Consider the following 16070-nt stretch of genomic DNA (forward strand, 5'->3'; position numbering starts at 1 on the left):
ATTCCCTTACTCGTATACACTGAAATGTAATCGTGTTAAGCCCCAGAGAAAAACTAACAGCTTGGATCACTCTAATGTACCAATGTGAACTCGAGTAAGCTTGGAATGATGGTATATGCAAACACTCAAATGTTGACTTCACTATCGGTGTCAACACGTGGAGAGACTGTTTCTATAACAGAAAGTGGTATTCACCGCTGGATCGAACCCAACCCCACACCTTACGCTCCAACGAATACTTTACGACATCATTGACTGATTTGGGGCACAAAAGATCGGGGCTGTTATTCAACAAGGACGCACGTGATAGTTACATGCAAAAGATACCGGCGTAATCGATGTGTTTTTAAATGAAAAGGGGGCTAGACCCTCACTACAATAACCACATAATTACCGATATTGTAAATTCTCCCAGGGAATATATTTTTATAAGTGTATGGAAGTTGTGCAGTAAAAGTGAGTAATTGGGAAGAAGTGCGTACTCGTAGCAACATCTGTGAGATGAAATGACCCAGAGAACTGTCTTGATCGTAAAATACAAAAGAATATTTAACGTTGAAATTATTTTTTGTTTTGGTGGGCTTGCCGCAGCAAAAACTGTTGCTAATGGTGTGGCTGCAACCGCAATCAGGACATTCGTCATGTGTGTACCAATCGGAAGTTTTGTTATGCTATATTGATAGTAAGAGTTGTTTCTTTGTTTCTATGCAAATTCCGATGCGATTACATTCACGTATACGTTTCTATTCAGAAATTCTCGGAGCGGCACAAAGTAGACTTAAGACGAGTATTAAGCTGTATTCGGTGACACTCGAGGATACAATAATCAACGCGGTCGAAATCGAGACAGTTTTGGCGGAAATGAAAACTCAACGACAATTCTTAGCATAAATAAGCAACCGCGTAGCGGATTTAAAGAGAATTAAAGTTGAGCAGAAACTGATACTATTTTTCGTACGTGGTTTTGCCGTTTCCTGCTCTGTGTCACTGTATGACCCTTGCTGCTAGCTTGGCAACTTTCCTTTCGTGAATTAGTAATGCAAATAACCCAGAGGATGCATAATATGAATGGTTTGATTGATATAATGGCCAAATGTCATGGAGGAATGAGTCTGTATCATAGAAAAGTGATAACTATTCCAAAACAGCATAATGACACTAACTGAGGTTTCCCATGCTGCGGTGAGTGATTTATTTTCATTCATAAACGTTAATCATAAACATTACCAAAACTCTGATTGATAAATCTTTCCAACTGATTAAGTATTCTCCTCCATAGAACTTTATTTCAAAATCAATGATATCTGTTCATCCAGTCGTGGTTGTTAAATGTCGAAAACTAAAACCTATTCAGCATCCTCGATTTTAATAGTAACGGCCTTTGTAAAGCTATTGATTTGTTGGATGCTACTCATCGGATATTTCGCACTTGTCTCTGTATCATGGTACAGTTGTCAAAATTCAACCATAATATTTATATCTTCAGCTTCATAACAACACTTTGGTGTTTGTCCAATATATTGCACGCTACATGTTTGCGGACTATTCAATAAATGTAATCAGTTGATATGAAGTCTGTGTTAAAAAATAAATAAATATGTTTTAATATTAAAAGTCACTCCTAAAGCGATTTTCCTTTATGATAATTGATATCGTGCATAAAGATAGGAACATACCGTTTAATGAACATTACTGTTTCATCAGTTAGATACTTTTATTCTAATGGAATAATAGTAAGGCAGTTATCGGAATTGCATTAAATTTTAATAAAAGAAAACTCATACACACCCCCGCCCATGTACATATATATATATATATATATGTGTGTGTGTGTGTGTGTGTGTGTGTGTGTGTGTGTCTTGCTACATTGAACACAATATATTATACTGCAGGTATATGATAATTCTTATGCAACTTTATCATAAGTTTAATAGTCTACTACTCCAGAAGCATTTGAAAAACAACAAATGTTCCTTGCATGACATGAAACAAGCAAACGCTCAATTATGTTTCTGTATTCAGTACATTCACTCTATTTGTATAATCTATTCAGAGAGCTGGCTTGAACATTTGTCGTCATCTACAATTTAAATATAACGTCCAGTCCTTGGAACCCACTTGCCATCGTACTAAGGAAAGACAAATATTATAAAATGTATATTTTATATACATCGGACGATTTGTACAATAGTACACACATCTAAATTTTACTTAGGATAGATCTTTGAAAACAATACGCATTTTACTAAAACGATTAAAGGTATGATTAAATAAATAAGTAATACATAAATAAATCAATACAACGTAAATATATAAATGACTATAAAAAACAAAGAAAATATAAAATATAAACCGATTGATAACGAAAGTATTAAATCTTTTGAACACAATATGACAAAACATTATATGTATTCTGTATATTAGACTTTTATTTTATGATACAAAGCACATTAAAGAAAATGAATTATATACAGAGAGTGCTAAAAAATGAACTGTACAATATAGAGGTTTAGATGTAGATATCGTTACTAATACAATAATTGATTTCTTTACTTGAAAAACATAATAAGAACACTTTTACAAATTCTCCCTTGACATTGAGTTGTCAGTTTATCAACGGAAGGGTTGATATAATACAGTTTGTCAGGATATATCCGTGTTTGAATCGTTTAACTTAATGCAAGGCATATAATAATTGATATACGAATTTAAAACAATATATAATTTAATGTACCAAATGCTGTGAATAGTTATCTAAGTCTAAGTGAATACAGTTGATTCCCTTTGAGCACAACTTATATGTTCAGTAATGTAACGTGTGCTGGATAAGATATTCATGACAAAATGTATATATCCGTTCCAATCTTATATAACTGTGAAGATTTTCAATAATGTCATCAAGTCGAATAAACCAGGAGAGGTAAACTTTCCCTTAAAAGTGTCTTGTTATATCTCCTGTAATGTTATTGACGGTTTATTTGCTCTATCTTATTACTACGATTAAGTTTAAAACCTTTTTCACATATAATAGTTTGCCTGTTAAATATTCCTGTTCACCTGCATTACGATTTTGACTATTTCTGAGAGAGGTTAACCCAACTTTTGAAAGTATGCGATACTTGTAAAGCTTTTATGGATTTATTAAGGCATGGATACAACTTTCGTTGATATTCAATAGTCTATTTCTTGCATTCTGTATGTCGAATGATCCCTTTTTCTGTCCAATTATTTTCTTCCTGATGGAAACATACATGATCCTTCTTTTATCTGTTTGTATAAAGAACAATTTATTTCATGTATTATTTACATGTAAAGTTATTGAACATATTATTTTGTGTACAAATAAGTGACAAGTAATTGTTTAATTTCATATTAAGTAAATAGCAAAATAATACAATTAAGCGAATAGTATTTAAGACAACCATGAAATATTCATTTACTCGTCGATTGTAATGGACAATTGTCACATAAAGCACATACAATTCAACTGAATGTCATTGAACGCGATATTTGTAGTTTTGTTTATGTATCTACTCTTCTCTTATATATTTATCAGCGAGACAAAATACAAGACACACGTTAGATTCCTTTAGCATTGATCATACATGCCAATTTTATCACAGCATGCTCATTAAATTAACCAAATAGTCAGCCATGAGACATTTTGAGCAATAGACACCAATTAAAAAAACGTTGACACATTTGTTTCCGCATGCTGACACCATCAGCTTATTCCGTCTTACAATTAAAAACGGTGGACTGGCACGGAAATATATTGTCAACTCATGGTCAATAAAGATCGGCTAAATCTCAAGAAGCAACGATTTATATTCTTGCGCACGATATATTTAACCTTGAACAGTTGAGAGCATTATGTTTTTGTAGCAGAGTAATATAATGTATATATCGCATATCGCGAAATAGGTTATATATCATTCGATCCATTTATGATTGATAAAAGTGATGATTAATAGTTTTGATATACAAATAATACAACTTTGTATGGGCAAAATTGTCATTTTTTCTCCGTTCTCAGTACTATTTAGTTGCAACATTTGCCGAAAGAAAAACAAGCTAATGTTTGGTATTTCGTCGGTGCACGGGATTGTACAACTGTTCTCATTATAAGTAAAATATAATTCCGGCATCAGAGGAGAGAATGAGAGGCATAAACTGGCTCGACGAAGAATATCTAGTGAGGAGTATACTCGTTATATTTTGATGTAACATACCTGGTCGCACATGTACCGGTGCCCACCTCTTCTACTGTTATTGAACAATTGTATCTCCTCAATGCGATTTTGGGCCGAATATCATGCTGAAAGATGAGCTGTGGTGCAGACAATTTGAAAGCCTCTTTGCAGTCGGAAGTGAAATTTCCCAGCGTACGGACAACATACCAATATATCGTTTAATAAGATTATGAAATTGAACATAACTACTTTGGGAAAACATTGAGGGGATACAGCATTGTTTTGTAGTACACATGTATTCGGAAAGTTTTGTTATCCCTAGTATATTGGATGTTCGTTTGAAAAATGTCATAAGCATACGTTTCACGCTCATAAACTGTATACACACACACACACACACACACACACACACACAGATATATATATATATATATATATATATATATATATATATATATATATATATATATATACACTAGCTCTTTTCGCTTTTGTCTAACACAAAGATCGGACACTGACATACATGCACATGATATCATCTTTTAAAACAGTGGAGAATACGTATGCAAATTTTGAACATTTTACAGTAGCGCCTTATAATACAATACTTCATGTTGAGGCAGAATAAAAAAGACGTGTAACAGTGGTTCCTAAAAGGTACACATCACCAGTTTATACTCCGTGGGTAATGGAATTGTGTTCAGAATCAGCTTGTAAAATTATTTTTTTCAAAGGATTCACCAGGGTGTCACTAATTTGGTCTTCTCAACCAATGCATATATTTATGTATTCTGATATAAAAGCGTATTTTCCTTCGTTTTCGGAGAGGTTTCTGAAACAGAGAATCGATACAGATTATACACCAAAATAAGAGACATCCGCGCAGTTATTTACTATGAAAACCAGTAACAAATAGTATAATGGACAATGCATTGATGAAATATTACTCGTGGCACACCAATTGTGTAAAGCGAAGCTGAACTGCCACATGCAAGTTTGAAATATAAAACGTAAAATTATATATATATATATATATATATATATATATATATATATATATATATATATATATATATATATATATTGGAGAAGGTGTTCTGACAATTTTTAAAACAGAACGATTTCGTTTGCAACATAAACATAATCTGAACTAATTCCATGCGATCTCTTTATAGTTCCTAAACATTCTAGATCAACCTCCTTCAATGCAAAATATTAAAGAAAGCAGTTCATGAGTTTTATTTGAAGTGATACTTGGACTTCATAATATCATTCGTGATTTTAATGACATTTTCGCTTCTCTAATCTTGTAAATTCCAATATCAAAAAGCATGTAACGAAAATCACCTCTTTTAAATTTCAATTCGTCGTATTGTGACGTTTCTTTGATATTCCTGTGTAGCTCATCATATAACCCCGTACTCTGGCTGAAGAAAACATAATAAGAACTAATTAAAATATAATCTAACAACTTGAGCATTGAGTTCAAGTTAGTAAGAGTTTAGTCATACATATTGATCACGCCTATTTAATATAACATGATCGGTTTGCCATTCAATACAAACATCTGCTCTATATTGCCGTGTCACACACCATCTTGGAACGAGCAAGGAATTGTTTTACTTATGTCCAGTGCGTTTTTTCATAGACACACTGAATCAAAATTATATAAAACCTAATTATAGTCAGAGTTGTACTAAAAGAGTAAAACACAATAATATATAGAAAGTTTAAAGGAGTAGATATGTAGAAAACACACAACCGGATTAGTGTTTTCTTTGTCACTCTGGGAACAAATCATTTAGTATGGCGCACGAATACGTCTCGGCATGAGGGTTTTAATCATTCCTACACATTATCAAACGCATTCTTTCCATAGGTTCCATGCAAAACACATATATTGTGTAGTGAATGATTCATACATTGAAAAAGTCTAGTAAAAACCGACACTTATGATCAATTATGCTTTCATTTTGACCTCTTCAAAAGTATTAACAATTGGTTTTTGCTGGCAATTATAGAAAGCTACACCAAGCGTGGTCGTACTGAAGTAAGAAAGTTGCAACGGCAATGTTATGTCGTCTTTGCACACAAAAAGTTTCACCATAATTATTGATACGTTAATAATAACAATGAAGACTATAAATAACGTTGAATATAGCGCTTACTTATGTGAGTTAAGTGTATCGCTTTGTGTCCTTTCCGAGTTGCTCTCTGAAATGAATATAAATAAGCAAATAAATCAATATGTATAAGTAAGTAAGTAAGTGTGTATGTATGTATGTATGTATGTATGTACATAAATCGATAATTTGTGTTAGCTTTCGCACGACTGTATCTATATTATGTTTAAAAAATGTTCATGACTGCATATCGTACTGATCATTCATCAACAGTATATAAAGCAGGGCACTTGTATCCATGTGTGTAGATTCTTAACAAAGATATTCAGCAAATTGTGTTTGCAAGTTAAATTCAACGTTTTTTTGTTGAACATGTTGACAAGATTAGCGTAAATACTCATTGGCTGATGAGGTCAAATGGGTTCTAAGAATAATTATTTCCCATTGTATGGGTTGTTATACGACAAGGGTTATTGTGAAATGTCACTTAGCTATGAGGAACAATTACGTTCTAGGGTGATGTGTGCGCTTATGTCAGGAGGCATTGCTGGACAATTGTTTCATTATGTTATTATTGTGTTTAGATATTATTTGATAGTATGCATGTGTTTGGATTATTCACAATAACTACAAAGTGTTTCTTGCACTAAAATATTAGTCTGGGACTGATGTGAATCCATTTAAAAGGCGTTCTGGATAACGTATTTGTGATTTATAATTTTTGTTGGCAGAACATTACATTCGAGAATCTATAATTAGTTCGGAACATTCATTTCTTTTGGACTTGTGCAGAACCTTTTAGGATTATGGATTATTTTAGTTTTCTTTCTGAAATGACAGTTCCTCTTAAATTTTCATTTTGGAACCTTGACAATTAACCAATCTACTGATCTAGGGAGACAAAAGTAAATCACGAACAATTGAAGTAGGTCTGTTGAGATGAATGAATATATATTTATCAGCGTATACGTTCTTGTTAGACAAGGTTCGCATTATGCATTGTAAATGGTAGCCTATGATGTTAGCGTTGTCTATGTTATCAACATTATCAAAAAGTCAAGCATTCTTCAATTGTATTGCATGTAGCCACATAATATTATCTGAACAATACAATTGGTAGCATTCCAAACTTTGCAAACTTTGTTTACCGTCAACCCTAAGGGAAACTGAAGTCTTCTCTATCATCGGGTGGTCTTGTATACCAGAAGGAAAGTCCTGGGCGATGATTACGTCAGATGTAATGTTCCCTCTGTAATATATATATATATATATATATATATATATATATATATATATATATATACACCTCTTCCACCAAATAGCAGGAATGCAAAAGAATATATAATTCTAGTTTATGGTACTGAGTTCGACATTTAGGCAGCTATAATTCATGGTGTTAGTACAGGATACGTCAGAATGGCCATACTTTGAAGGCAAAGTTTTCACAACTATTATGCAACACAATACTCATAATGTTAACACTGTTTGCCTTGAGGTGTTATTATACCACTTGTGTGGCGGTTCGCGATGGTTTATATTGAAACATTATTACAGTTACAACTGTTGCTCACGGAAGAATTTGGAAAAAGCCACCTCTCCTTCCATTCAGCTAACATTGCGTAATTTGTTGCACATCAGTTAATCCAACCCAATATTACATTTTTTATTATATACTAGCCGTAGGTGGAATGCATGGTAATTGTTATATCTGATTGGTGTATATGCGACCCATAATGATTTCCTTCGCTCATTGCTTCAATGACTCGATAGTTAGAAATACAAGTATATGATGGGGTATGGCAAATAGTCATGGAATGCTATGTGAATAATACATCATTCAAGAAATAACATATATCGTCCACAATCACGAGTAAAAATGAAATCGACGAAATGCATCAAACAATATTTTGATAATGTGAAAGAAGCTAATATTTCCAAACCACAATTATAGTTAAACTATCTTAATGCATTATAAAAAAGACATATATTGATGTTTATTGAGAGAGAGTAAGAGAGAGAGAGAGAGAGAGAGAGAGAGAGAACGGGCTTAGACATGGCTTAGTCCTTGATCAGGATATACAATTTTACATACCACAATGCTTAAAAGATATTGAATATTCTTACCTCTGTTGTTTTGCATAACCTAGAACAGAAAAGATACGTCGTGTCAGAAAAGTAACAAAAGGATGGTGGCGATCATGGTTGTTTTATAAATGTTCATGCGATGCCTTAAGACCGGATATTTACGATCATTTTCTTCATCATATAAAATCTGTAATTAAATAACAGAGCGAAGAACTTTAGTCAAAAGAAGAAAGAAAACAAAACGAGCCAAAAAGGTTATACGAGGTTGTCATGTCTGTGTTGCCTTTAGAGTAAAACAAAACACTAGGTACACTACATTATTGCAAACAGTAATAGTCATCGTCTCCCACTGATATTATCAGGCACCAGGGTAACATGAACACGGATTATGTTACGTATTGTCTAATCCGTTGAAAGCTGCTTTGTACACTCCATTAAAATTTGCAAATTGAGCTTGGAATCTTTGCACCTATATTGAAACATTTTTGTTATATATGAGCAGTGGAGGAAGCAGTTAAACAAGAGCAAATGGTTGTAATATTATCCTACATTTGACAATATATTTTGTCTCAGAAAAACTGCACATGCAGGTTTTGAAAAAAGTTGATTTAGTTTATGTAATTCTAAATGTAAATCTTTCAAACTATATGCTTGTACATACAAAAAGAAACATAATCAGGTAATTATATAAAATCCAAAGAGATATAAGATACTGATTATTATGATTTAACATCAATAGTCTACAAATTACGTAAACTCGTATTGAGCCAACTTAATAAATATTTATTTTTTGAAGAGAGTTAATATTTTAATTGTTCACATCGTACCATCATTCGAGACCATCAACACTATTTTAAATATCCAATAAAATTTGATATTATGTATAATAAACTATTTTTTGTTAATAGACTTATTAAAAATATTTATATTTCTGTAAATCTTAATTGTTGAAGCGAGTAATAATGAGTCAAACTTCATCATCATTAATACTATTAATATTAATACCATTACATATATTGATACTACTACTACTACAAATAATGATATGTTTATTAGTATTACGAGTCACTGACCCATGATGCATTCATACATTATGCCGTACCGAAAGGTGTTATGGTATGTAACGGGAGAATGTCTCCTCAGAGCAATATACATCAATTAATTGTTACTGTATCTTGTTCTTCCTAATTAGGTGAAAAAATATTTTGCTGCACACTGAGCAAATAAGCTAAATAAAAGAACACCCCACAAGCTACAAGGTCCACAAAGAGAACTTATGTGGCATTCATATAGTCAGACTCCGTTTAAAGGATATTACTTCTTTTATGATAAACATCGCTCATTTAATGATCAGAAGTTTTCCTTTATCATTTTATATATAAGTCATGCATTTATATTATGTCAGATGTTTTGCAAGACATGAGGTAAAATTAGTTTGTATTGTATCAAAACAGTCAAATAGCTTGAACATGTAATGCATATTCAATACCAACATTTCAAATTTGACAATTATTTTCAAATTTTCCTGTATTACCCCTGAGTTCCAAATTACCCGCTCTGAGTAGGGTTACAAAGTAATTTATTCATGTTCAATTATATATATCTTTGTAAAATGAAGTATATTCTCATGACCTTTTGAATGATTGTATTTTTACTGATTCAACATATTCATAAACGTTTATATATATTCATGTTCACCTCTGGCAATATCAGTCATTGATAAATCTACACTAACTAGCGGCATTTTACAATTACCATCCTGATAATCACGATAATCTCCCGATCGAAAACGCAGAAAATAAAATTAGTGACAAAATATCCCTTTGACATTTTAAAATTCTGATATAATATTTCTAAATTCAATCTGCTTCATAGAATAATGATAATAATAATAATAATAATAATAATAATAATAATAATAATGATAATAATAATAATAATAATAAGAAGAAGAAGAAGACTAACACCAGTAATAAATAAATAACAACAGCATCACTATGTCCATTATAGAACACCGTAGTTGACACAATACTTTCTTTCAAATCTTTGATATATGATACTAACCTTTTGTGTGACCTGCGCACTTTCCAAATAGGATCCGAGAGTACGAAAAATGTATGCACCCAATTTTAGACTCAGCTACGGGTTATTACGTCCCATTAGTCAGTAATTTGATTCAAACCAAACTAAACTGCCATATATTTACTTTATTATACGTTTGAGCGTAGGAATTGTTTTTGTCTTTCTGCATGTTTTGTTTTGCACTACCATTTCCTTCACAAATTGAGATATTACATTTTCTTGCATCGGAGTATCTACACACATCGATATTTATTCTCACAATTAGAAACATCATATAATGAATGCATAATCACTTTTAGCTTTATAATATAAGGAGTAGAAACGTATATTAGTAAGGAAGACCTGAGGAATTACGCACATGTTTGACAATTGTAAAAAATAGCTTAGAACAACTTGCATATATTATGACCGAATATACTAGTGAGCTGAAAAACAAGATTATGTAATAACGTGTCTGCGCATCTCTTCATATTTTACTCTAATTGCAACTTTGCATAGTCTATCCTTCTGATTACGCAGTTATTAAATATCATGTTCTATTCAAATTATTAGGGGGCCCGGGTGGCCGAGTGGTCTAAAGCGCTTTCCGTTACGGATCACTGCCATCTCACCTCTGTCTGCGTGGGTTCGAGTCTCGGATTCGGCCAATGTGGGTATGTGAGAAAGCTTGCCAGTAGCTTCTCGAGGATCGGTGGTTCTTTCCGGGGATTTCCCGGGTTCTTCATCCACCAATAATACTGTCCGTCATGTATCATGTGCTGAAAAATGGCGTTAAACCCTTCAACAACAACAACTATTCAAATTTTTACGTTGTTCGTAAACTGATAAATTCCTCTTCTAACTGTTGGAGGTGCTAATATCGTCGCCAACTCAGCAAATATTTGATAACGGGATCCAACCAAAATTCATCATAAGAGAATCCGTACTTAACAGCATTATCATTGAACAGTGGGAGTATGGTTTTCCTCACACTTTTTTGTCTAATTTACCTATATTTCATAACGTAAACATATATGCAGCTTTTACAGGCTTGTGAGGTGGTGGATCTTGTTATACGGTTATTTCGACTATAACTCTGACAGTTTAGAGAAATTAAAGGTTATTAATAAAAAAAAATTCATAAACGTTTAAAAGACTCCAATTATTTTTAGCATTTGATATTTCCTCAATGTCCTCAAGTGTTAAAAAATTAATTTAAATAAAAGTACTTCTACAGATGTGAATCCCAAATTATTTCTCGTTTACCGTGCGTCTGAATATATGGCTATTTTTAGCATATGTGCACCAGAAAAGGGTATCAAATTATCACTTATGAAACATCACAATTGCCTTTATATAATTTTGTAGGAGCTACAAGGAAATCATTAGGTTCTGGCTGAGATAAATTTGAAAACAAAGATTTCGAAACAGAGCAGTATGACCATTCACTCTCTCTCTCTCTCTCAATCTCTCCTTTGGTTTTGTATAAACTACTTACCAGCATATCGGCGTAGTTGAAGACAAGTCACAGTGTTTGTAACGATAAGTATTAGACATAGAGGTAATAAAATCGCAATTGGTAGGACTACCTGCTGGTGATCATCTGTATAATTTGGGCCGTGATCTTGCTGTCGTTCTGTTGAAAGAGAATGAACAAAACCAATGTCATTGTCATTTCACACAACTAATACATAGTAGTCATGTTTTACTTATATTGAAACGTAACAAAGAAACAAGAATTGAAAATGTTTGTACATGGTCTGCAATTAATATTTTTGAAAGAAGTACACATTTATTTAAGAGCAAATTTTTGAATATTAACAAGATATCTGTAAAAGCAAAAATTGTTTATGAGAGTCATGCTAATCTGAACAGAGAATAGAACTCAAAGATAATAGCGGTCTTATAACGTTTCTTTAAAGGAAAGGGATGATTTATAGTGTTCAAACATGAAAGGTAGTTACGAAAGAATGCGAGAAGAAATTCTTATACATGCCAGTGACAAGAGCAGAGTTCAGATAGTCACATTTGATTGAGTGCTGATAAAATGTTTGACTTCCCTTCCTGCAGCCCTTCACTGCTACACCGTATACGTCTATAACCTTGTTAGCCACATGTTTTCTCATCAACGCAACTGATTCCCATATTAGCGTTGTAACCATTTATATTTGCTGTTATTGATAATATTACTAGCCTACTCTGTGATGTGATAGCTCGGCGACACACGTTTTATTTATGACAAAGGGTTACACAGCTCACGTAACGGACTAATACATAATGAAATGAGGTCACAATTGTTATGAACAACGTATACTGTTCGTAGAATTCATATTTATATCCACTGCAGCAACCATAATTTAGCAGACAAAATTCCATAGTCAAATAAAGGATGATTAGAGCCTATCCATTGTTTTTGAGTTCAAAATATTAGTTGTACAGTAGTATAAATGTAAAAGAGTAAGCTTTGCCTTTTATTTATCTACGAACAATACCAACTATGTGGCATTACATGACACTTGCAATTTATATGCAAAGGTGTGTACTAATATTTGACATGAATCATCTTATCTTAATCGTATCTGAAAGCTAGAAACAGTGTGGTTTCAAAGATGTTCAAGTCAATATAGGGAGTAATTTAATAACGTAATGATTCAGATACTTTAAGGTTGGATTATAAACTAGAGCAACTTTGGGCATTTACCTGCACATTTTCCGAGCGAGTCGTTTTTTTGTCCCAGCTCGCTGCAACGTACCAGTATTCTCTCTAGTATGTTGTGAGCCTCTTCACAGGTTGTATTGCAAGCCGAGTTACCTTTGAAGCTAGGTTCGTATAGGATGGTGCCATTCTCAGGAAGCATGAAAATTGGTTCACATCGTATGACTGAAACAATAAGTTGTGTTACATTTAAGATGTCTAACTGCATTCATTAACTGCATACATTAATATTTGTGTGTCGGAATCGGTTGAACAAAGCATTATTTGTATTGCCCTTTATTGTAAATATTACATTAGTCCTCTTGCCGCGTATATCATTGGTCAATGCTACAAATCGAACACTGGATGATCGATATCATTTTCATCTTCTTGAATCAAACCTGCTCCAAAGCAAACATCACCTACATCAACAACCAGTCTTAAAGATTGGCTTGTTGTGTGTTTAGGCTCGAATAAATAGTAACACAGGAAAGAATGAAAACAACAAGATTTGAGAAATATGACACATAATTTATTTCCCTGGAAAATACTATAAAAATTTAAAAAAATATGAGAACTTACGGTTTCCAGAATCAAATCCAATTTTTATACAAGAATAATCTACGAAAAAGCAGTCCTAATATAGAAATGTTCCAATGATTTCATGTTTGAGTCCCGAAGAAGAATTCAAGATGACGTCTACAGTTCCTTGTACAAACACTATAATTTATCCTACGGTCTTGGAAATCAAAACAGAATTTTCATTAAATGTCCCAGTTCATGAATTCAGCATAAATACAATACTATTTCCATAGAAACCAAGAAATCTTGGAGAGTCCAAATAATTTGGAGAAAAATAACTAATAACTCAAAAAGTCAAAAGTTCATTTCTGGCCATGACATAATAAAACAACTCGACATAAATTGTTTAAAAGCACCATGACTCTCCTCTCTCTCTCTGTCTCTCTGTCTCTCTCTCTCTCTCTCTCTCTCTCTCTCTAAGCATCAATATTAATATTAAATATTTCGCACTTTCGGAAATGCCTAATTGCGAAATATATTGCGAAATAGAGGATGATCATGTAAAGGTCAGATAGCTCGTGCATGTTTTTGATAAGAACCGATCGTTTTAATCCTCTAAAATGTTGTTTACTTGATTCTTAATCAAGGCCAGGAACTATGTCAAAAATATACACAGGTGCTTCTATTATTAGGAATCTAAGTTGAAACTCAGATTAAACTGAATTCTGGAAAATGTCAAATTCGTAGCAACCAAAATTTCATTATATTCACATGTAAAGAAAATAAAACTATTCCTAAACCCATAAATAATCAAACCAAAGCAAACACAAATTAAATCAAATATAAAATTAAATCAAATATATGTAACAGGCTGAAATTTGGAGCTGTATGAACTGCCGCGATTTTAAGTATGGCTTTTAACTTGTCAAAAGCCTCCTGACATTTTGCAGACCAAAGGCATTTGTTGTTCTTTCTCAATGAATTTGTCAGGGGTTCATCAATTATAGGAAAATTGGAACTAAATTTTCGATAGTATCCGAGCATACCCAATAATCGCCTCAGTTGCTTTTTATTAACCGGCACGGGAACTTCAGAGATAGTTTTGTCCTTATCATCTATATGTTTAACTTGTCCATGTCCCACGATGTATCGTATAAATTTTACATTAGCACGGCATAACTTACTTTTATACAATTAATTGCCGAACGTGCATCTGTGAATCTGTGAAATAATTTCCGAATTGTTGCTAAATGTTCTTTCCATGTGTCGTTGTAGAGGATGACATCATCGATGTAAGCATCACAATTGTATAGACCAGATATATTCATGAGACGTTGAAATGTACTTTGCGACAATTTCATCCCAAACGGCATTACTTTATATTGGTAAAGTCCCTCTGGAGTCACGAATGCCGAAATTTCCTTTGCTCTTTCCGTTAGTGGAATCATCCAAAATCCTTTCAGAAGGTCAAATTTGGCAACATTCTTGGCATACCCGATCTTATCAATACATTCACACTATTCGTCTTCCTATAATCAGCAAACATACGGAAAGTTTTATCTGGGTTTAAAACAAACATGCATTGTGAACTCCAGTCACATTTACTGGGCTTTTTAAAATTATTTTAAAGCAATTCCTGTTTGAGAGAGTTCATTCTCTACTGGTGTTGTTTGACTTGTTTAGAATTTGCATTTCCAACGTCATGGAAAATTTTGTTTGTTCTTGTATGAACAGCTGGAAACAAGTGCTCTTATTTAAATAATAACTGTTTAAGTTCGTTTTTTTTTTTCTTCTTCCTCTTGTCAATGTGAATGTGTCTGGTCCAGATCTTTAATAATATATGAATTCCGAAGATCTGTCACTCCAATGTCAGTATAATCCGATGATATTCCTTCACTTATTTTTTCACTGAAGTGGGACAAGTGCAACTAAATGAATTGCATTTTTATCGTTTTCAATATACTGGTACTCCTATAGTTTATTTAGATCCCATGAGCATTAATATTATAGAACTCATTCAATTTCTTCATAGCATTGTATGGGCCGTAATATCTAAACTGAAGAAACAATTTAAAAATGAGCAAGAGAGACAAAACTCCATTATTACAAAACTCAAAAGGTATGTCCATTGATGTTCTGTCAAAACCGTAATTCGATTTTTTACATTAATTGTTGAATGCCAAATTCAAGATTTATAGACTTGGAAGTTCCAGACCTAAAATTTGACCCTTGATCCGATTTGATCGATTACGAAATGCCAAATGGAGTAAAAGACTTAATCAAAGCTTTTACTATTATATTTGAGTTTATATTCCTGGCGGGAGGAAACGTTGTTGACGCACACATAATGGTTAACATGTATTGTTTACCTGACTTGGTCTTATGTAAGGC

At 32.9% G+C, this 16070-nt stretch overlaps 1 protein-coding gene across 3 annotated transcripts in view; it reads right to left on the reverse strand.

The window, feature by feature from the left end:
• Positions 1 to 1805: 1805 nt before the first annotated feature.
• The window catches only part of LOC149807842 (uncharacterized), an 84536-nt gene continuing 70271 nt past the window's right edge, over positions 1806 to 16070 (reverse strand). For 2 of the 3 annotated variants that reach the window (XM_089971370.1, XM_089971371.1), the window contains exons 8-14: positions 13164 to 13343; positions 11961 to 12098; positions 8441 to 8459; positions 7465 to 7565; positions 6362 to 6407; positions 5541 to 5620; positions 1806 to 5025 (exon numbers count right to left, since the gene is read on the reverse strand). In XM_089971370.1, the coding sequence (XP_089827496.1) occupies positions 4976 to 5025; positions 5541 to 5620; positions 6362 to 6407; positions 7465 to 7565; positions 8441 to 8459; positions 11961 to 12098; positions 13164 to 13343 (614 nt within the window). In that variant the 3' untranslated portion in view covers positions 1806 to 4975. The remainder of the gene's footprint in view (positions 5026 to 5540; positions 5621 to 6361; positions 6408 to 7464; positions 7566 to 8440; positions 8460 to 11960; positions 12099 to 13163; positions 13344 to 16070) is intronic. The other variant, XM_089971372.1, reaches the window with a different exon arrangement.

The sequence above is a fragment of the Sinohyriopsis cumingii genome, chromosome 1 (genome assembly GCF_028554795.1).
Source record: "Sinohyriopsis cumingii isolate HCF-2022 chromosome 1, ASM2855479v2, whole genome shotgun sequence".
NCBI lineage: Eukaryota > Metazoa > Mollusca > Bivalvia > Unionida > Unionidae > Sinohyriopsis > Sinohyriopsis cumingii.